At 45.1% G+C, this 22,987-nt stretch overlaps 2 protein-coding genes across 2 annotated transcripts in view; one reads left to right on the top strand and one right to left on the bottom strand.

Moving 5' to 3' along the window:
• Positions 1-214: 214 nt before the first annotated feature.
• T265_11434 (hypothetical protein) lies at positions 215-7,160 on the top strand (the record flags this gene model as incomplete). Its single annotated transcript, XM_009178091.1, has 3 exons — positions 215-351; positions 1,418-1,475; positions 7,032-7,160. 3 exons carry the CDS (start codon positions 215-217, stop codon positions 7,158-7,160), a joined length of 324 nt encoding a protein of 107 aa, XP_009176355.1.
• Positions 2,874-22,987, bottom strand: part of T265_11435 (hypothetical protein) — a gene marked incomplete at both ends in the record, with an annotated part of 26,524 nt that continues 6,410 nt past the window's right edge. The window contains 3 exons of the mRNA XM_009178090.1: positions 2,874-3,784; positions 10,410-10,592; positions 18,262-18,335. Coding sequence (XP_009176354.1) covers positions 3,519-3,784; positions 10,410-10,592; positions 18,262-18,335 — 523 coding nt within the window. The remainder of the gene's footprint in view (positions 3,785-10,409; positions 10,593-18,261; positions 18,336-22,987) is intronic.

Genomic DNA, 22,987 nt, shown 5'->3' with positions numbered 1-22,987 from the left:
ATTATCTACACTGAGCAATTGCATTAGGGGCAAGATACAAGAAGATTTATGTCAGCTCCAATGAAACTGGTTGGCTGTTTGAGGAGCGTTAGCTTCATTAGTCAGGATTATGGGTCAAAGGTACGTTAAAAAAAAAAACCAAAGTAGAGAGGCTCCTAGGTGAAAGTTGTTCAGTTGTAGCACCCTTCCGGTGTCTGACTGCCTTGCCACCAGGATGAAGCACCAGAGCCGGGATACTGTCAGGTTTCCCAAGCCTAGACAGAATAAGACGAGAAGCACAGGTCGGGTTCGAACTAAGAACCTTCCGGTCGGTAAATCCGCGGTCCAACCACTGAGGCATGTCGCCCTCTTGTAGGTTAAAAGCATATTGAAACTAATGACAAACCGTGTCATTTGGTTGACACTCATCAATGCACAAACGGTCTTGATATAAATGAGGGTATTTAATAATGACCTGACCATTGAAGGGTCACGATCATAGAACCGTACACATAAACTGAAAAAAAAACTAGAGCCGAACAAAAGGCTGATTTGTATTTCTGTTGTGGTTTTACAACCTGATTTGTACCGGTGCAATAAGATTATCCGTGTGAAAGGGAGTAAACGATGAACGCATGTCCTCCCCACCGCAGTGGATTTTTAAATGAGGCATTTTTATGCATTCGTTGAGTACACATTTCAACCGGTCCCGTGCCATAATTGAAAGCATACAAACCAAACCGAGGCTTAGCTATATGAATTTAGAAGTTAGCCCTTGACTTGATTTACTTCACAGTTTGTGCATGATCAATCAACATGGGTTTCTGATGGACCGGTAAGATTCAAGGAATAAATTAGTATTCAGATTTTGAAGATTTCTTCCTCTGACCTTAGTCACCAAATAATCTAAAAGATGGGGTTGTGTGTTCTTTAACACATCGTATATAGGTGTCCTTTGTAACAGTTGCATGGAGCCTCTCGCTAGCTTAGAAAGAAATGAAGCTTGGGGTAGATAGGACCTGTTAATTAATACCTATGATTGGTGACCCTGGGGAGAGAACAAGCTAGTGAGCATCAGTTCTTAAGGACAGAAATTTAGGTCTAAGCAACCACTTACGCGCAGTGGTAATCATACCTCAAAAGACAACCTAAATACCGGCACATGAAAACTTCAAGAGCTAAATAGATGGGAACAAAATGCACCAGGAGGCGAGTTACTGCGACTTAAGGGAGGGACAGCAACGGTATTAACCCATAACTGCGCCCACATGTATCCTCAAATGGGAAGGTAATTAACGGAAGTTGGACAGATCCTGCAGAGTAGTACGGCGGAACAAGCTGAATTATTAGGAAAGTGATTCGAGGATAACCATTTTCTTGTAACAAGCTTATAACAGTTATCCACCATTCATGCCTCCTATTTTCTACATTTCTTCAGTGGGAATACGAAAGCCGATTACGATCACTGTGAAAATGAAGGTGCAGGAAATGAACGGGTAATCTCACAATACGTTTGATAAGTTAGTATGGTCATCATGTCGATTACGATGCGATGCATTTTTATCGTTGGGTGGAGGTAGAGTTAAAAATGCATATGAACCCATAAATTAGGTTGCGATAACCGCTGTGACTCTCTGCGAACAGCCGTCTAGACGCCACACATTCAAGGTGACAAGCTGATACACCACAGCGGCGACTGCGAAGTAAAGCCATTATTTCCATCACGAAGCTATCCCGACAACCAATACAACAGAGTAGCATGCAATCCCTGATTCGATCAGCATCCTAAACTGAACTGATCAGGCCATTGCCACAGATACGTGTTTGTTGTTGGTAGGTGAGGAGATTTTGAGATTTTTGTGGGATTTCGTCCTGTAAGTGCAGCCAATCTATGCTGAAAAGCCGAGAAGCACTGTGAGAAGCAGCACTGTGTGTGAGAAGCAGTGCTTCTAGGCTTTTCAGCATAGATTGGCTTCACTTACAGGGCGAAATCCTACAAAAATACGTGTTTGTGCTGTACCCGTTCCACTCATCGGCTGGGAACCAAATAAAGGTAACTGCACAGCTGAACCGGACCGCCGTCGTCTACCGCGTGTACCATAGTTCTGCATAATCCGCACAGCAGAGCAATCTAACATCAAATCAGCATCTCACTCCATTCATTGCTACACCACAGTATTCGGGAAGTGACTGTCCATTTTTCTCATCTATACCATCGTAAGGAAAGCGCAGTAGTTGCTAAAGGCCAAAACAAACCAACTTCTGAGATTCAGTGGCATCGCAGCAAAACGTACAGGTTAAGCCAGGACGAAATCTCCAGTTAATCTAAATTGACTCCAGGAAAATTCCCCATTCATTTGCTTACTCCGCCACTGGACTTTGGATCTGCATTCGTTTAGCTGATCTGTACCCACCACTCACCTTGCCGCAAAGATCGTCCCGCCCGACACTGTATTAGGGCCTGCCTGCGTGCGAATATGCGTAGCTGACCTACTTACCCATGCGGGTTCGTATCCCGTTTGCTGAGCTTGTCTTGACTTGTTTTCTCATGAATTCCGTGTGATCGGTGCAATCACTGACAGACCATCCTCAGAATAGATGACCGCGACCTACACTACAACACTCCGCTCGCCGTTGTTCGGTGTGCGGACGTTGACACGGTCAGTGACCGAATTCAGCACTTGTTGATGCAACGAACGTGGACAGTTGAGGTTTGTTGTATGTAAATTTGTTTACACTAGTGTAAATAATGCCATAAAATCTCGAACCCAATCCTTCCTGTGATATTCGGGATTGTCAAACCCAAGCGTCACTCAAAATTCCGTATCGGGAGCCTCACCAACCAAATCCCCGCGTATTCAGCTCAAAGGAAAAATAATTTCACAGGATGAGTGCAAGTTTCTTCTGAGAAGTCGTTAATCGAGGAGTCAATAAGTGGTCACGTGAAGTGGTTTCCGTAATTAAAGGATGAATGGCCCTATGTCCTGTCTAAGTAAGAGTTAATCATATTGTTGATCAACCGCCAGTGGCCAAATGGTTAGATGTCCAATCACTGGAGAGACGGTTGCGGGTTCGACACCGACATTTGTGAGATGCACAGTGCTGATGATTTCTAACAAGGATGAAACAGATGTACAGTGCGCGGTTGGGTTTTATCGTATTCCAGTCGTGAAATTGCACACTTAATGAGCATCAAGCTGGGCAGAAATTATCACCGGTACGTACGTCGAAATTCTGTCAGTTTCCCACAGTGATTTTTTCTGGAGAAATTGCAGTGAAGGAAGGGGAAATCAAAGCTATTCGAAATCATGTACGGGTGACACGTATGAGGTGACAAACCTCCGGGAAAAACACAAGGAAAGCGTAAGGAAGGATTAATGCAAACATGATTGGATACAAAAAGTGTACATAGCAGTTCGCCACAAACAAGAAACATCATCCTAACAAAGTAGCAACGAAAAAGCCCGTTTAGGAACGGCTAAACAACGGTCCGGAGAAAAAATCGGGAACACTGGGTACGGGAAGTGCGAGGAAAGGTGTCACCAGATATATGGAATAAGGACATACCGGTTGGAAGTCCATTTGGGAAAGCGTTCGAGGTACCAATGATAGCTCAACCACGCACTGCACGACTGATTGACTAAAACGAAAATGACCATATGCGAGAAAGGTATCCAGGAAGTGCACAATAGAAGGTGCAAAGATAAATACATGGCCATTTCGAATAGGAAATGAGGGCAGACGATATGCTTGAACATTCTTCCGCGTGGTTCGAAATACTGATCCGCAACGGGTTGAGCTAAAGCTGAGGGGTTATAAAGATGTACGGGAGTTGAAACATGGGCGTGTTAATAATACCATCCAAGACAGAAGTAGTATTAAGTGTACGCAAGTGAAAAAATCGTTACCCTCGTAACAGTGTTGAAGCATGACAGTGAAATTATGCCGCCTTTATAAAACACACAGAAAACAATTCGTTAAGAACCATATACGTGAGGTCGATTCAGAGACATTTTGCTCATAACTGGTTGGAAAGTAGTAGTCATATCGGCCTAACAAATGTACGCATAATAAATCAGCCGATTAATTAAGAGCAAGTGACACCAACTGTAAGATGACAAGTAAAAAGGAACGGAGGCAGTCTAAGTTTGAGCAGACTAAGTCAGACAAAATCACCCGCCAAGAGAGCCCCAGGTGGATGAGGCGGGTTTGGCACACAAGCTAACACGCAGATTATTAAATTAGCTGAACAAAGCAAACACGGAAACCCATTGGTACAACTTGGTAAGTGCAATTTGAGTTCATCCACCTCCCTTGGTACACCGATTCGAAAATTAATAATCGTAATATAACTGACTGTTGTAGAAAACTTATTGACTACTTATTCCTTATATTCACATTACTGTCTCAATGCTTCTCCTGTCCTGGCACAATCATTCTGGTAAGTCCAAACGAAGGAGGGAAGGTACTGGACTCGAGTTTCGCTCTGTTAGAGCTTGTCAACTCCGAGAACAGGGATAATCATATCACAATCAAGACTAATCGCTTCAAAACTAGAGTTCCATCGTGCTGCTGTGATGCACGGTTGATTGTTTGGTTCTCGTCGTGTAAAACGAATCACTGTTTGAGTTTCAAATATCCTTTCGAGCGTAGGACATTAGCATGAAACCAAAAACCAAGACAGCTGTACAACCACTCGAATGCGTTGGCTTGACGCGGTTGAATGGTACTCAAAGGTCGGTCGTGAGCTAGGAATGTTTACCTGGTTTGTTTATCAAGCCTCTATGAGGCAAAAAACTGTTCAATAGGTTTCAAACATTTTCCAGCTCACTGAACACACTCAACGCTGTCCTTTTAGATTGGCTCCAACCAGTCTCCGTTGAGAAGGACGAGCAACCTTTTTGGACCACTTGGAAAGTGAGCACATCCCAGCAATACATAGATACAGCAGCTTTTGGTTCCACAATGTACGTGGCATCTCTTGGCAAGTACGTGATTCTTGCTTTGTTCAGTCTAGGACAGACATCCGGTAAACATTCTTAACCGTTGACCGAAACCTAAGCACTACTCAGCTGCCTTAAGCCACTACGGTTCAACCGACGTGATCGTGCAGCTCTCTTGGCTCTTGGCCCCACTGGTTTCTGTACTCCACGTGCACTGTGTTTCATGTCCGGAAAGGGGAAATTCGAATCTCATCCCAGTAGTTTGCTTTACACGACGAATCACTAAAAAATGCGTAATACCAGTACGATTAGCTTCACTGTGATTATTCCTGGACTTGAAGTTATTTCACTTGGGCATGAAATGGTGTAAACTCCCAGCGTCCAATTATGATTGTTGCTAGAAGACAGACAGTAGAATGCGTAGTGGTAGAACCGCCGGAAAACCAGACCCATATTATCGCGTACCTATTACCACGATGATGGGCAACAGATCATGTGGACTCTACGAACTGATAAGCCTGATGTAGGTAACGAATGCAGGATACTGAAGGATTCAAGCCAGTTAATAAGTGGTTATAACAGATACAGTATAACACCGGTTTACTGTGATGGACTGAATAATATGGTTGATATGACCGGCTTGAGCGATACAGCTGACCAGAATTTCTATAAAAGGCACTACTGGCATGCGTTCACTCTGTCGAACACTACACTGCGCGAGGTTTACTCCATAAAGTGGGTCTCCTTTGTGAAGGCTTCATTCGAAAACTAAATCCTGTGCTAAGTTTCCAGTTCATGACCGCCTATTCACAATATGCTTCAGCGGCAATATTTTGATTAGTTGTGTTGTCGGCCAGTAAAGCAGAATAGTTAAAAATGCACCGGATTTACAGCGGTCATTCAATATCAACGCTTTATTATCGAGCAATTCTCCGGATCGGAGGTTTTACAAAATTATTACTGCTGATCAGAGTTTATGACCGCGTTTATTGATATTACCTTTGATCTGCAAAGAAACCAGGAAGCGCATTCTGTAGAGCTAAATATGCGCTTTGCAAACAGTTCATTTTCCCCCGTTTAGAATTCGCGATCAGAATTTTTGCAGCTTCTCGAAGAAAATTTGGCAGATTTGGAAACAATTTTCTTCTAGTATTATCAAAGAGGGACGAATTATCCCTATAAGAACCGTGCACCGGTAGCCCCATGAACAGTCAGAAATAGAGAACGGTCTACCAAAAAGCGACAGTGAGCTAAGTGTCACTGGAATCAGTTACATACCTTGCCCTGTAGAGCTCCCAGTCATTTGTGAAATGAATCGGTTGGATCTGAAAACTGGCAAAGAGCGCATAGCGCCTAATTCACTAGAGACCAATTTTTTATCGTATTCTGTTGCAATAGTCTATCTCCAGAAATTTTTTTTACCAACAAGAGTTTAAAACGGGAAACAGCTGCGCAAAAGTGCCGAACGTGGCTTGAGGCGCTCAAAAGTTATAGTGGCGAAAGATTGCAAAAGGTAGTTGTGCCTGACGCCGAAATGCCGTTAGTTGCATCGATATAGCATTGACAATTAGGTGGGTGAGTAAATTGGAAGTAAAATACATAGTAAAAAGAAAAACAGGGGTTCGGTTTCTTTGACCGAAATACCCACAAATGTCACCTGCCTTTTGGTTCCATGACTGGGCGACGTAGCAGGGCTAGTTGCTTGAGAGTCAAATGTTGGGAATACTGTAAAATCGAAATTTCCAGCGCGAACATGCCAAGTGAAAAAGGCGAACGATTTGCTAAGAAAGGAGAAGACACAGACGTAATCAACACATCACACAAACGGGAACTGGTGATCTGACTTCCTGCACGACACGATGCAAATGATACTTGATAGCACGGACTTACTGATCAGAATATTAGTGGACACTATTATAAAGGCGCAATCCACCAAAACACTGGCCATGCGAATGTCACTCACTGAGACATGCCCCGGTGAACCACAGTGCTACTAGTAAATGATTGATATCCTGCAATTACCACTTAACATAATATACGGCAGTGAAATGAATGGTGAACCGCGATAATAATATAATCAGTAAGCTGTAACACCCTTTGTGTGCCTAGTTGCCATGCCACCCAAAGGATGCACGAGGGCTGGGATACTGCCCAAGCCTAGACAAGGTTAGTCGGGAGACAGAGGTCGGGCTCGAACCATGTACCTTCCGGTCAGTAAATTCGCCCTCTAACCGCTAGGCCATTTCGCCCCTACTTACCACGTTCACAGACAAGACAGGCACTGCTCTTGGATAAAATGCGGAAACAGGAATGAAAAAAGAAATACTTGAGTGTTGGCGCAGGCAATATAGGGTCTCCGAATTAAATCGGGAGACGTTCCTATTGTTGGAAAATCGCGTCATTATCTGAGTCTGACTCATAACAAGCCTATGGTCCACCAGCCCCTCCTCAAAATAACAAAGTCGGGTGCGATGTAGCTGGTGTGTGAAGTGCCCTCCGAACAATTCACTAGGCCACGTACAAAAGAGGGAGGTGAAAAAAGTAAGTTTATCAATCCACTTTCAAACTATAGTGGGCTGTTGACCTAGCTAAAATCGGGTACTTAGATTAGCATAGGGAATTGTCCATCAAACCATTTCCCGTGTAATCCCTGACTAACATGACAAAAACGTCGGGGGAATTTACGACATTGGCGGGGTCTGCCGGAGAGTCTTCTTATTTCGACCGGTCTGTCACGCAGGAACAACAACACACACATCAACTACTTTGAGAGAGGGATTGTATTTCAAGGACCGAGGTTTTTAATTTTATAAATGAAAACATACGTCACCAAAAAGAAATGAATAATACAGAAGTAACCTGTCAGCGAGGACCACTGTGCCACTAGTATACGATTGAAGACGATTATCTTCTTACCAAGTAGCTCTTCCATTGACTGTTGTTGGCACGCTTCCAAATTTCTGATGCTAAAAATGCTTATGCAGCGTCTGCTCTGGCATCGATAATTTACTATCGTAATCTGCCAAAAGCGAGCATTCTCCGTTTTCCGCTAGCATCATCTTGAGCAACGAGTGCACGACTCCTGACCAAGGTTGTATGAGCGTTGATTTTTTTCCGGAGATCCCGCAAACAGCAAAGTAATCGTCACGGGAACGATTAACATTATTAATCAAGGATGACATGTGGGTTTATCTACAACGAACCTACTAAGAAAAATCTTGACAGTATGCGCAATAGGCCCAAGAAAAAGTGCATTCAAGTGTCAAATGGTAAGGAACAAAATGGATGATGCATATAAAACTTGTGTAATGTGGCAAGAGCAAGGTATGCACAGGGTTCAACAAGCAACACGCCGGGAGTATTCACCCACATTTGATCTTCGACCAAACCTGATGGTCCGGTATGATGATAGTGTCCCGCACACTCCACGTTATCCATCGACCCAATCAGGATAAATACAGGGTCGCCGCTCCAGGCGATTTGAAAACCAATCACATCGCTAAAACGGGAACACCTACGCCAGTTCAAGTGTGACGTGCAGGTACGTCCACAGGCGTTGGTGGTTTCGTGGTGACATGGTCACCTCGCAAGTTCAGTGCCCGGTACGGCCAAGGATATACGCCCCTGAGAAGCCCTAATAATAGAGGCAGATAGGGACACCACGCCCGATACAGAACTGTTATGACTTATTTAGTTGTTTTGACTGAACTTCTTGGCTCGGTACACGTATCTGGTCCTCATGTGCGAAACTGAGAAAAGTGAAATAGATTATTGCTCCAGGCTAATGAAGCCCAACCATTTATTTTTGCAATATTTCGACCTTTCATCCCTGTAAATCCTCGCTGATTCATCTCAAACTGGTTGTGATAACTTGCAGAGCCGACGTGTCCTGACTAAACAAGAACAGCTATGTTAAATGCGAGAAATGTCAATTAATCCCAGCGTTACGTAATTCGGACCCATCACCAGAAGTCAATCTGCGACAGGCCATGAAGAACTGTACAGCCATATTACCCCTGTAATGGCGTAAACTACGGATGAGGCATGCGAGTAGTCTGTGGTTGAATCTCCACCCCGTGTCTAACGGAAGGTGAAGCTTACTACGGAACTTATGAAAATGCATTACATTATCGTTTACAATTGTGTAATAGTCTATGAGTATCCATAAAAGTTCCAGAAGAGCTTGAAATTGTTCAGTTTTTAAAAAATATGTGGATTGGGGACGCTTACTTTCCTGCTCAATAGCTTGTAACTGCTTAGGCGGTATTTGCTAATAAACAAATTACTTCGCGGCGAACAGCTTTCCTCCTTTAACCCTTTCAGCAACGCACTTCTCACGAATCTCAGGGAATTTTCGAGCTCGCAATCTCCCAGCTGGTAGTTCCAGAAAACAGCGTTCGGTCATGAGTGGCTAATCAGCTACGATTTCGCCAGATAGTATCTCCATCCCCATATTGAATACCTGGGACCCCCCCTGGGGGAATTCTACGCCCCGCCCGATTAGGAATCAGTCGTGTAATTACTGGCTGAAACAATGACCACTAAGTCCTCACATATTACGGATAAAGCACAGTGTGGTTAATGGGCTTCGACAAAGGAGGCAGCTGGAAAAGAAAGTACAGTGCTGGTTCCAGTGTGAGAGTTGGAATAGACATCCCATCCTGTTTAAACTCACTGCAGGAGATAAGTGGTATTTACCATAAGGGGCGAAAGTTCCAAGAAGAACGCTTTCCAAAATGTTCACATAAGTGTTCAACAGTGGTCACTACCCACGTGCCGGTGATACTACTGATGGGAGCATGCGAGTAGTTGTTTTCGTCTTGCTAATTCGCTTTGCGTCCCTTGAAAATGGATATCTATTTAGGAATTTGTGGAGTCGCTTTGTAGCATTTGCTTGGATTTGAGCAACAGTCAATGAATATCGAGGAAAGTTCAGAAAGACGCGTTCAAAGAGAAGATGGATATTCGGTTTTTGTAAACAAGATGCATATGAGAGTTTTGTTTCCCTGTCCAATAGTCTGTAACTGCTAAGTTGACATGATCTAATAAATAATTCCGCAGCGAAGGCCTTCTTCCCTTCACCCAGTGTTAAATCTCTTCCGAACAGAGAGAGCGCGTAAGAAAAATAGAACACCCGTTTTCCTCCTTTAACGACTACTAGCGAATTTACTGGCGCACACACTTATGGTTGTTGATGGTGTTTCAAAACCTGAGAGGAGACACCGAGTATTTAAAACAGTGTTTGCTAATTTACTTGGTGAAGTACAGAAGTAATTTGTTATCCGAGGGTGTGAGGTTTGTTATTTCTTTTGCGCAGGTTCAGGAGTAGACAGAAGGCTGTGGAAGGCTACTGAACATGCAAACAGCTTTTCTGAAGCTCTTGATGGGATTGCGGGCTAAAAACAGCCAGTAGCATACTACGTACCACGTATATGGGCACGTCAAACAAGAAGAAACAACAGTGACTGCAGATATTAGAGCACTTACATGCGGATGTACGTGAAGCATAGATAGCTGCTGGTACGACCAAATAGAATGAAATACCCAAAATAAGATGGGTAAATGACATACGGCTGCGCCCGTAGACCGATATGCATTTAGATTCATACAAACGGCGTACCAAGTGTGTTAGAAGCAAGGTCAAAGCACAAAGCACCGTTGGATGAGGCACTAAAAAAGTAACAGAAGACGAAAGTAGAGTGACAGAAAAACTGCCAAACGAAATACCAAATGGCATAATAAAAACGGGGGATGGATGCAGCTAAACAAATACAGTTAGATGAATGATAGAAGCTAGTGCTCACCTCCCAATGCAGAAATTTACGGGAAGTTTACCGAGATGTCGGTGAAATAGTTGCCGTGGGCCACAGCATGGACGAAGGACCAACTGAAGTAAGATGGTGTTCTGAAGCTAGAAGCATACCCAAACAAGGCCAGAAGAATTCTAACGGTTTTAGCAAGCGTTCTTGTCCCTAGTTAGCAGATAACAGCGACAATCCTGTAAGTTTTATTTAACCTAGAAGCATACTTCGATAAACTCGTTTTTGACCACCTGTGCCTTCAAGCGCGAATTCCTGTTTGTTTATCCTTCCAGCTGCTAGCAGTAAGTCTACAGGTGCATTGACGTTTACGGTGATGATAATTGTGTTAATGAGGCCCGGAAGTTCATCCCATGCGCCAAAAATGTACACAATACAGAGCAGTATAGTACACAGAGCACTTAACGAAGCAAGTGACGCCGACAATAACCTGTGTACTTTATACCATGATCTCATTGAAGCCGTGTCATCCAATTTATGCTTTTGAATTATCATTCTTGACGAATCCCAAAGATCTATGGTACCGGATAAAAGATGCACACAAGTTATTCAGTGTTAGTCGCAATACAGCACTTTCTTAAAGAGCTTTGGAAAAATGTGCGAAATGCTGATAAGTAAAGCATCCAGATTTCCAAGCGGCAAACGTTCAGTGAATCTATGTTAAGTTTTGATTTTAAACACACCGAACTGCTATAACACTGTTTTAAAAAGTCATTAAAACCAATTCACAGAAGTAACCGGTGGTTACTTCTGAGGTGTACTCGTAGTGTGGTGGTTTATGTACCTCGGCGATCCATGGAGCTACATTGGGTGGTGTCCGCGCGGCACTCGCAGAGACTCTCACATAAAATTGGTCAATGGTTAGGTGTCTGACGAACACAGTCTACCGGAACTCCAGGTTGGAGGTTGGAACATGTGTGGTGACGCGTTCCATAGAAATGGTAACGTAATTGCATTTCCAGCGGTCAGGCTTTTGAGCGAAAGGCTTTCGTTGAGGACCCTAATCGTCCTCCTGTCTAGGTGTGTGCGCCCTGACAGTATCCTATACCATGTACAACCACGAACTGCACATACACAAATGAACACATGCCATGTCGGCCGCCTAATTGTGCCATCAGCCAGGTCGCCCTACTCGCTACATACAGCAGAGCGGGTCTGCTTCTGACACGGTGCAACTAGGCTAAATAAAGCACTGAATATCAGACCGAAAAGTGGCGCTGCCTAAACCTCTGAGAAATGCTTCTGGCCTGGATAACCTCCCATCCGCACTGTTCAGAGAGAGATGAAAGAAAGGGGTCAGCGCCTGTCTGATCTGTTCACCTGTATTTGGGAATAGTGAACTGCTCAGAAAGCTAAGAGTATAGCGCCCACTTTCAAAAAAGGGCTCGTAATGGGTGCGGCAACCACAGAGGGATCAGCTTAACCCCGGTTGTAACCAGACTGTTGGCGTCACTTATCGTCGGCCGCCTTATGGTGACTCGTGAAACACTGACTCGAGAGTAGCAAGCCTCACGAACACACGACTCACAATTTTGGTATTCTTGGATTTTGAAGGCGCATTCAACCCCGTTGACCGGTCTGTTCTCGTTAACAAGCTTGCCCATCAAGTAATGCCTCGGAATTTTGTGAACATAATCATTTTTTTGTATTCTCAGACTTCCGTCACGAAGAGACTGGACATTGCCATGGTGTGACGTTCGCGCACCTCATCGACCCACTGAGCTATACTGGGGGTGTCCCCGCGACACTCACAGTGTCTCTCATACCAGGTTGGTCTGACGAACATAGTATCCTGGTCCTCCAGGTTGGGGTTGGAACATGTGGCGGCTTGTCCCGTAGAAATTGTAAGACATTTGCATTTCCCGCTAAATACCGCTGCCCTGCGGTTAGGCGTTTGAGCCAAAGGCTAGGTGTTGGCGCCCTAACATTATCCCAGCCCACGTACACCCATGAACTGCATACATACAAGTAAAGTCATGCAACATCTGCCGTCTCGTGATGCCATCAACCGAGTCGCCTTACTTGCTGCACACAGCAGAGCGGATAAGCGAAAACAGACTACTGCCGACGCCTCTCTTCTTTCTCTTTCACATACTTTTTCTTCCCCCTCTCCCCACCCCATTAATAACCCTCATTTCGTAAGCTCAGCAATTAGGACTGATGACTCCGTTCGTCTTGCAAAGGTTTTGTGTGCAGCATCTGCTCGTCACATGGCGCCGATATCGTCAGGTACCTTAAAATAAATTTTTAAGCCTCGACACTCTGTCCATCTGCCCCCTTCAATGTGCGCACTCTGAAGCAAGCAGGACAACAAGCTGCTCTTGCTCTCACACTGGACTAGTTTGGCATTGATGTGTGCTGTGTCGCAGAAACAAGAATTCATAATGCAAGCACAGTGATTGAGCTAACCGCTCCGTCAGTCTCCACTCGCTTCCGGCTGCGCACCTCTGGTGATACCGAGGCTGCTGCAGCGGGATGTGCAAAGGTTGGTATCGCCCTAAGTCACCGGGCAGAAGGATCCTTGCTTGACTGGATACCTATTGAGAGTCGCCTCTGCGCGGTTCGTCTGACAACGTCTGTGAAGGACTCTCACAAGCGGGAAGTTGATAGATGTCCGCTTAGGCCCCAACCGACTGTAGCTCCGACGCCGTCAAAGACAGGTTTTATAAAGCCATGAATACCCTGCTGCGGCGAGCTAAAAGCTCAGACATCGTGGAGGTTGCTGGTTGAATGCACACGTGGGCAGGCTTAGCGTATCTGAGACTCAATTAGGAGGTCGATATGGATTGGACTCGGTACGTACAGACAATGGGGAACGATTGCTTCAGCTGTGTGCGGACCGCAGGCTGTTTTTATGCAGTACTAACTACCGAGATAGCCGAAATCGTCTGGCAACATGGTGCACTCCAACAGCAGGCCAGTCACAAACTCAAATCGACCGCATTGCCATCAGTTGCCGATGGCGCGGATCAATAACTGACTGCCGGTAGTTTCGGAACAGATTTGTGGATTCTGACCACGCGCTCGTCCGGAGTCGCTTTTTTCTACGTTTTCCGGGGCCGCGTAAGGTGCAGACAAATCGCTGGGCAAGTGAAAGTCTGGTAGATCCGGATGTTAGACGAACTTATCAGAGTCGTCTTTTAGACTCTCTTCCAAATGCTCCACCATCAGATATGAACTCATACCGGGAGGAGATTGCCACCTCTTTGCATAGTGCTGGGAATTCCGTCTGTGACACGGCATCACCAGGCGCACCCAAGCACTGGATATCAGACCGAACGGTGGCACTGCTTAAATCTCCGAGAAATATCTCAGCCGACTCGGAACATAACTTAATGCGACGAATTATCAGACGTCAAGTGAAGGAGAGCGTAAAAGTCCACCGTGACGTGTGATGGACACAGAAAGCCGGCGAGGTCCGAAAATTATTTCCGTTGATCCTGCGATGGAGCCTCGGAAACCACCTGTGAGTGACTTTCTCAAACAGAGAAGACCGCCTCAACCGTTGGGCCGAATATTTCGAACAATTGTCATGGCCACCAGCGGGCACCTATCTGGAACCCACAGGTGACGTAGAACGGTGGACGGTGAACGTGGAACCGCCTACGGCCTCCGAGGTTTATGACTGCATATGTTATCTTAAGCGCCACCGATTCTCTGGTCCGGATGACCTCCCAACCGCACTGTCCAAAGATGGGGGTGAATTTCGCAGTCAGCACTTGTCTGATTTGTTTGCTTGCATATGAGAAAAGGAGTCTGTCCCAAACAACCGGGAAGGGTCGGCGATAGTTCCCATTTTTAAAAAAAGGGGCTCGTAGTGGGTGTGGCAACCACAGGGGAATAAGCTTAACCCCGGTCGTAAAGAGACTGTTGGCGTCACTTGTGGTTTGTCACCTTACGGTGCCTCGTGAGACACTAACTCGAGAGCAGCAAGCGGGAATCCGACCTTGTAGATGTTGCGTTGACCAAATCTTCACACTTCGTCAGGTGCTAGAACAACGTCATGCATATAAGCGACCCACAATTTCAGTGTTCCTGGATTTTCAAGGCGCTTTTGACTCGGTTGACCGGTCTGTTCTGCTTGACACGTTTGCCCACCAAGGAATGCCCCGGAAGTTCGTGAACATAATAGGCTCCTTGTATTCCAAACTTCCAGACGTGTGAGAGTACACGGCAAGCTCTCCAAAAGCCTCCGTACACAAAGTGGTATCCGTCAGAGATGCTCCCTCTCCCCATTCCGGTTTAAATTTGTGATTGATGAAATCATGAGACGAACGCTGGAAGGTCTCCGAAACCCCGGTGTTCAAATAGCCTGTGATGAAAACCTTGTCGATCTGGAATATGCAGACGACATCGTTCTCATGTTCGAAGAAGAGGAGAAGGCGCAAGTATTCTTGAATGAACTGACCAAAGTCATCCTGTCGTTTGGTATGCACTTTGCGCTCACAAAGCGTAAGGTCATGCCCCTGGACATAGTCACTGAACAAGCCACTTGCGATTCAGGGGGAGGCCCTGAAAGTTGTGGAGCGTTTTACGCACCTTGGAAGTTGTATTAGTTCTGACTGTATTGTGACTGATAAGGCCAGCTGAAGAATCTACAAATTTCGCGTCCCGTTTGCTAAGTCGAGACACCTATGGCGTCAAAGGGGTATACAACAGAATATCCAGGGAAGTATGTATCAAACTATAGTATGGGCTGTTGGTAGCGTAGATGGTCCTTGGCTTTTTCGCTGAGCTGGGCAGTTTGATTGCAAACGTTTCATCACCAATCGAGGTGACGTCATCAGTGCGTTATTGGAGAGCGTAGTGGTGTGTAGTGCTCCCCAATAACGCACCGATGATGTCACCTCGATTGGTAATGAAACGTCTGCAATCGAATTGCCCAGCTCAGCGAACAAGCCAACGACCAGTATGGGCTGTTTTGTTGTATGGATGTGAGACTTGGCCTGTTGGAGCAGTGGAACTGAGACGCTTTCAGGTCTTCGATAATCATTACCCCAGAACCATAATTCATGTGGGATGGTGTCGGAGAACTTGTAACGAGGCAATAAGAAAGCGAATTTTCGGTAATGCAACGGGGACTTTTATCGAAGAATGTGTCCAGCACCAAAAGTTGAATTGGTTAGGCCATGTACTGCGCATGCCGAACCATCGTTTGCCGGAGAGAGTGCTGTTTTCCATGTCCAATTCAGAGTGGCAGGCGCAGAAAAGTGGTCAATCTATGGTCTGGATCAGAGGAGTATGAAAAGTATTACGAAACGCTTGGGCGCTGTCGGTGGTAGTCGCGTTCCAGGATGGGGACAGCTTGATTTACACCACGCCTGGTTGTAGACGCCGCAAGATATGGCTGCTAATAGATGTCTTTGGCGTTCTTGTTATCAGTTTCCATCCAGATTGCATGAGTGGATGTTGATGATGTGGGCAGCTCGGAATCATTATAGTAAGGTCGCACCTGTCAACCTTTATTCTTTTTGTTCACCATCAGGCCTTAAAATAAATCATGGTTGTACGTCAGTGAAGCATTAGTGTTGAACACTGATGTCATGCTGTCCATGATTATGATGATGATAATGATGGTGTATTAGAAAAACGTGGATTCAAACAGTGATGCTCCATGGTCACTGATATTGATCGTAAGCAGCTCTCACTGATAAGTTACGATGTCGATATGAACATAACAGTCCGTGTACGTCGACTGTAGCGCTGCACGAGAACCTTGGTTGTCTGGTGGAAAGGGAAAGTCTGTGTCCCTATAGGGAGCTCGGAATAAACGTCGCATAAACCACATCATTCACTAGATCAAAAGGTTCTGTGAAAAATTTGCTGACTGGGGCCCCAATGAAACCAAGCGTTCCTGGAATGTGAGGCGCAATTTGTTGAGGTTTACAACTAACCAGATTACAAGTAGCTTGACTATGAAACAATCTTTTTATTTTATGTTTGAGAACTTCGGCTGACCAACACGTGCATCGATATCCTCTGCACACACAGGAGTATTAGAAAATCTCAATGACTGAGCAGGATACACGTGAAATGCGGAGCCAAGTCAGTAGACGGCCCCAGCTTATGGTATTTTGAATGGAACACGGTGGTGTACAGTGAAGATAAAACCTGCGATCTAGAAGGTGCAGATGGTTTGGCACAGTACGGAGAAAGCAAGACGGAAGTCACGATAACTGGACGTAAAATGGGTCTTTTATTATTTGGAATTATATTTCTTCCACAAGTAAGCCTCTCACGGCTATACCAAACGACCTATAAACCAGGATGCTGGATGGCGAATTCTCTCCATTTCGGTGTGGACGGCAGCGCAGCGAATCATAAAAAATCGATGATCGCAAAAGCACATAACTTACTGGACGTTGCCTCACGTGACGGTTGCACTGAAGGTATCTTGAGACCGTATCATATCACGAACATTTAGTCTAAAGGTGCAGGCGTGAGAATATACTAAAGCGCGACCACCACGTCCTCCAGTCTTTCCAAACCAGGTTACTGGGTGCTTTCACGAGGTATCGCCCTACAGCACATCTGACATAGGCGGTATGAAGCAAAACACATCTACTTGCGTCATCAAGTGAGTGAGTGAACCTTCAGAAAATGCCACAAACTTGAGTCACATTTATTCACCTTGGCCGGCAATCTTGTTGAAGTGAATCGATGTAGCATGAGTTCGTGCCGGGGTCTTTTCTAGATCGCTCACTGAAATGTGTGTCCACCGAATAACTAGCGATGAAAGACAACACCAAGTGAATCAATTATATCACCAAGACCAGCAAAGATTAGTTCAAGATCAGGAATAATCCAAACCACTCGCGCTCCTGTCAAATATTGGTTGGTTGGTTCTCGTCATGTAAAACAAGGCACTAGGATGCAGTGCTTGGTGGTGCACACAGGACACTCGCATGGGAGTAAGAAAACCAGTGCCACCGAAAACAAGAACGTGGCTGCAAAAGCACACCGGTCGAACGCTTTTAAAGAAGATACCCGAACCGCATCCCGGTGCTTTGATGTACATGATAAGGATCAATCAATGGAACATACGTGACAGGAGTGAGATTGGATTGAATTTTTCCTGCTCTCGAAGTCGAAATGGTAAAAACATTGGCTCAATTCAATAGCAGTCGCAAAACGCCCAGAGATCACCAAGATGCACAGCTGCTATGCTCGATATCGCAAGCGACTGCATTTTTGTCTTTGCCGCCGTTTATTATATGTTTAGGGTCTGAATAAGGCGAATCGTTAGGCGGAAGCAATGAAAAATGCCTGGATTGGAAATATCAATGTGAAAAGTTAATAAATACGATTTTGGTGATGTGACACGGTTACAACAGCCTTCCAGTGTGTACAGTAGGACACTTATTCAAGTTACTGCACGAAACGTGTAATCCACGTTCACGTGAGCTGATTGGCCGAGCAGCCTCTGCACCCCACCCCTAATTTTTTGGCACAAACTACGAACAGACGGGCTTAACAAAAAAAATGCATTTCTGGCTTGTGGATGGGTTCACTTTACTTACCAGGATTCATAATCTCCATGACAAGGAAGAAGGATACGGCCAATGTCCCAGAGATGTAGAAGGATGTGAACCAACTAAGAAATAGAAAAACAAACAGTAGGGCTTAGTTCAACAAACCAGTTATTTCGGGTTAGAAACAAAACAAGACATGCGAAGGAGACGATATACGGACAGTCGTGTAGCTTTCATTCCTACTACCTTTACAAAGCTTGAGAGTTTAAACAGGCGATGCGAATTCAGAACCCACAATTACCGTCGACTGGTGGCCAGAGTACCTGATAGTGCAATGTACCCTGAGGCACAGCTAAATGACGTCCGAGAATCACTCATATATTCATCAGATCCATCGTGCCAGGAAACCATCAACACCGTAGAAACTGGCATCCACAGTTGTTCTACCAACCTCATCATAGAGTGCTTCCAACAATACTTTAGAATTTTGTTCACTGATACGAGGGAATTTCATGTTTGCCACTAACAGGGGTGGCAGTGCGAGATCTGTACATCCTATCTGCTTAAATATGAATCCGTGCCAGATGCCATCGTATACATTCATACGGTCAGTTGCGATGGCACAATAGGGTACAGTTCGTTCGTAGTGTGAGGAGATTTGGGATTTTTGTGGAGATTTCGTCCTGTAAGTGAAGCCAGTCTATGCTGAAAAGCCGAGAAGCACTGTACAGCTGTTTCATCCTTATTGGGAATCATCAGCAGTACGCATCTCACGAAAGTCCGAATAGTCTCGAACCCGCAAACACCTGGCTAGTAGTTTGAACACTTGACCGTTAGGCCACGAGTGATTGATCAGCAGTGTGATTAACTCGCACTTATACAGGATATAGCGCCGCTCATCCTTCACTCACGGGATCCACATCACACGGTCACACCAGTTGACTGGCTCCTCGAGCAACGACTTCTCAGACAGAAGTTTCACTCATCGGGTGAAGGTTATTCTTCCAATGGCTTCCAAATCCCAAATCTCCTCACACTACCAAAAATCTATAGGTAGCTCAGGGCAACTGCGTAATGTGGATCCCGTGATTGAAGGATGAGCGGCGATATATCCTGTCTAAGTGCGAGTTAATCATACTGCTGATCAATCACTCATGGCCGAACGGTCAAGTGTTCAAACTACTAGTCAGGTGGTTGTGGGTTCGAGACTATTCGGAGTTTCGTGAGATGCTTACTGCTGATGATTCCCAATAAGGATGAAACAGCTGTAAAGTGCTTCTCGGCTTTGCAGCATAGATTGGCTTCACTTACAGAACGAAATCTCCACAGCGTATAGTTTAAATCAGTCGGCAGACTGCTTTACTAACAGAAAGTAGGAATAAGACAGCTAAGTTGGTAGACTCATATGGAAACCCTTACCCAAGTAGCTGAGCGATGCTTGGAAGCTTACCGTCTACTCGTAAGGCTACCAGAAACGCTCAGTAGATTATTCATCTTTAGGCCCGTTCTTGACTTTAATTAAATGACTGCATCTTCACATAAATTAGACAGTAGTGGTGAGGCACTTTGTGGGTAACAAGTCAGATGCTCCTCTGGAACTCAACTGGTTGGGAGCTCTTCAAGCTGGTGCGAGATTTAAACAGCAAATTCGTAACAAACGCTTCATTTCACCCCACCATTAATTCGAATGATCAACCAATATGTCTACAGAAAGACTTTGCCTTCAACTTTCTCTCTCCCGACCAACCACTCTGACGTGGTGGACGGGGTTCAGTGTTCCAATGATCCAGGGGGCTGCATTTTCTGGAACTCTGCTGCACAAAGTGCCGCCATGTCAGAAAGGACAGAAGGGAGCAGCCAGAAGAAAACTGGAGAGCCCCTCTACCACGACCAACTGTAAAGCGAGGCGGAGGTAATGTCCTACTGTCTTCTGCAACAGAAGTGCGAGGGCAACCGTCGTCTTCATATTTCCTCAGAGCCAGCAACAGCAGTGTTGATACTGATTCTTCACTACCGTACAACCACAAAGTTCGTCTAATTGTATTCAAAACCTGAGAGTCAAAAGAAGACAAAAAGGGTGGGGGGGGGGAAGCAGGAGGTAAGGGGGAGGAGTGAGGAGGTGATGGCCTATCGCAAGCATTCTGAGGTGCTTACACCTCCAAACCCTCAGTCAGTCTTGGAAGGCGTACTGTACCAATGGCATCCAAACTCTGTAATCTCTTTCACACCATCCTGTCAAGTCATTCTTCGTAAAACTCGCGGTTTCGGGCATTCCGAAGAAGGCGCGGAGAACAACACTCATCGCCTCAGACAGTGATTCGGCATGCGTAGTACATAGCACCCGTTGTTGAAGGTGAAGGATATGTTCCGCGATTGAAGTATTCAATCCTCAGCCAAATACCGGTTTTCCAAATACCTCCGCGAATCCGTTGAAGCCATTCGATAGTACGGCTTTGCAGCATAGATTGGCTTCAGAATGCTTGGAAGATGGATGTGAGGATGATGATGATGATCAGGATGATGATGATGATCAGGATGTTGATGAAGATGATGATGAGTATGATGAGGATTATTATGAGGATGACGACGAGGAAGATAAGGATGATGAGGATGATGAGAATGAGGATGATGATGATGGTGAGGATGACGATGACGAGGATGATGATGATGACGATTATGAGGATGATGAGGATGAGAAAGAGGATCATGAGGATGAGCATGATGAGGATGCGCATGACGAGGATTATGATGAGGAAGATGATGATGAATGACGAGGATATGATGACGAGCATGAACATGATAAGGATGATGAGGATGACGAGGAGGATGATGAGGATAATGAGGATGATGATGAGGGTGATGAGGATGATGACGATGAGGATTATGATGATGAGGATTATGATAATGAGAATGATCAGGATGAGGGCGATGAGGATGATGATGACGAGCATGAACATGATAAGGATGATGAGGATGACGAGGAGGATGATGAGGATAATGAGGATGATGATGAGGGTGATGAGGATGATGACGATGATGGTGAAGATCATGAGCATGATGATGATCACGATGATGATGAGGGGGATGAACAGCAGGATGAAGAGGATGACGACGAGGATGACGAGGTTGAGGATGAGGATGATGATGAGGATGATGAGGATGATGATGATGATGAGGATGATGAGGATGATGACGATCAGGATGTCGATGAGGACGAGGATGATGATGACGATGATGAGCATGATGAGGATGATGATGAGGGTGATGATTAGGAAGATGCGGATGACGATGATGAGGATGACGATGACGATGAGGATGATGATGATTAGGATGAGAACGGTGATGATAAGGAGGATGGTGAGGATGATGGTGATGCTGATGATGATGACGATGACGATCATGACGATAATGAGGATCGCTATAAGGATGACCATGATGAGGATGAGGATGATGAGGATCCGCATGAAGATGATGAGGAAGATGACGATAAGGATGATAAGGATGATGATCATGATGATAAGGACGATGATGAGGATGATGATGAGGATAATGATGATGATGATGATGATGATGATGATGATGATGAGCATGATGAGGAGGTTGATGTTGCTGATGAGGATGATGATGAGAACGATGATGATGAGGATGCCGAGGATGATGATCAGGATGATGAGGATGATGATGAGTATGATAATGATGATGACGATGATGATGATGACGATCAGAACGTGGATGAGGAAGATGATGATGATGATGACTATGATGAGGATGATGATGATAAGGATGAGGACGATGATGATGAGGACGATGGTGTGGATGATGATGATGATGATGACGATGAGGATCATGAGGATAATGAGGATGGAGATGAGGATGACGATAATGAGGATGAGGATCATGAGGATGAGGATGATGATGTTGTGGATGAAGAGGATTATGATGACGACGATGGGGATGGTGATGATGATGATGATGATGGTGATGATGATGATGATGATGATGATGAGGATGATGATGATGAGGAGGATAATGATAATGAGGATGATGATGGGAATGATGGGGATGTTGATGCTGCTGATGCGGATGATGATGAGGATGATGATGAAAATGATGACGATGAAGATGCCGAGCATGATGATGAGGAGGATGAGGATGATGACGAGAATGATGATGGGGATGAGCATGATGATGATGATGGGGATGATGAGGTTGACGATGAGGATGATGGGGATGATGATGGGGAAAATGATGATGAGGATGATGAGGATGATGATCATGAGGAAGAGGAAGATGTGGATGTGGATGATGGTGAGGACGATGACGATGAGGATGCCGAGGATGAGGTTTATGATCATGAGGATGATGAGGATGACGATGACAATGATGAGGATGATGATGATAAGGATGAGGACGATGATGATGAGGACGATGGTGTGGATGATGATGATGATGATGACGATGAGGATCATGAGGATAATGAGGATGGAGATGAGGATGACGATAATGAGGATGAGGATCATGAGGATGAGGATGATGATGTTGTGGATGAAGAGGATTATGATGACGACGATGGGGATGGTGATGATGATGATGATGATGGTGATGATGATGATGATGATGATGATGATGATGATGATGACGATCAGGATGTTGATGAGGATGAGGATGATGATGACGATGATGATGAGGATCATGATGAGGATGATGAAGATCAGAAGTATGATGACGAGGAAGGGCATGATGTTGAGGTGGATGATAGTGACGACGAGAACGA

Source organism: Opisthorchis viverrini (assembly GCF_000715545.1).
Source record: "Opisthorchis viverrini unplaced genomic scaffold opera_v5_496, whole genome shotgun sequence".
Lineage (NCBI taxonomy): Eukaryota > Metazoa > Platyhelminthes > Trematoda > Opisthorchiida > Opisthorchiidae > Opisthorchis > Opisthorchis viverrini.
The sequence above is the reverse complement of the archived record's forward strand: the minus strand, read 5'-3'. Positions and strand labels throughout refer to the sequence as shown.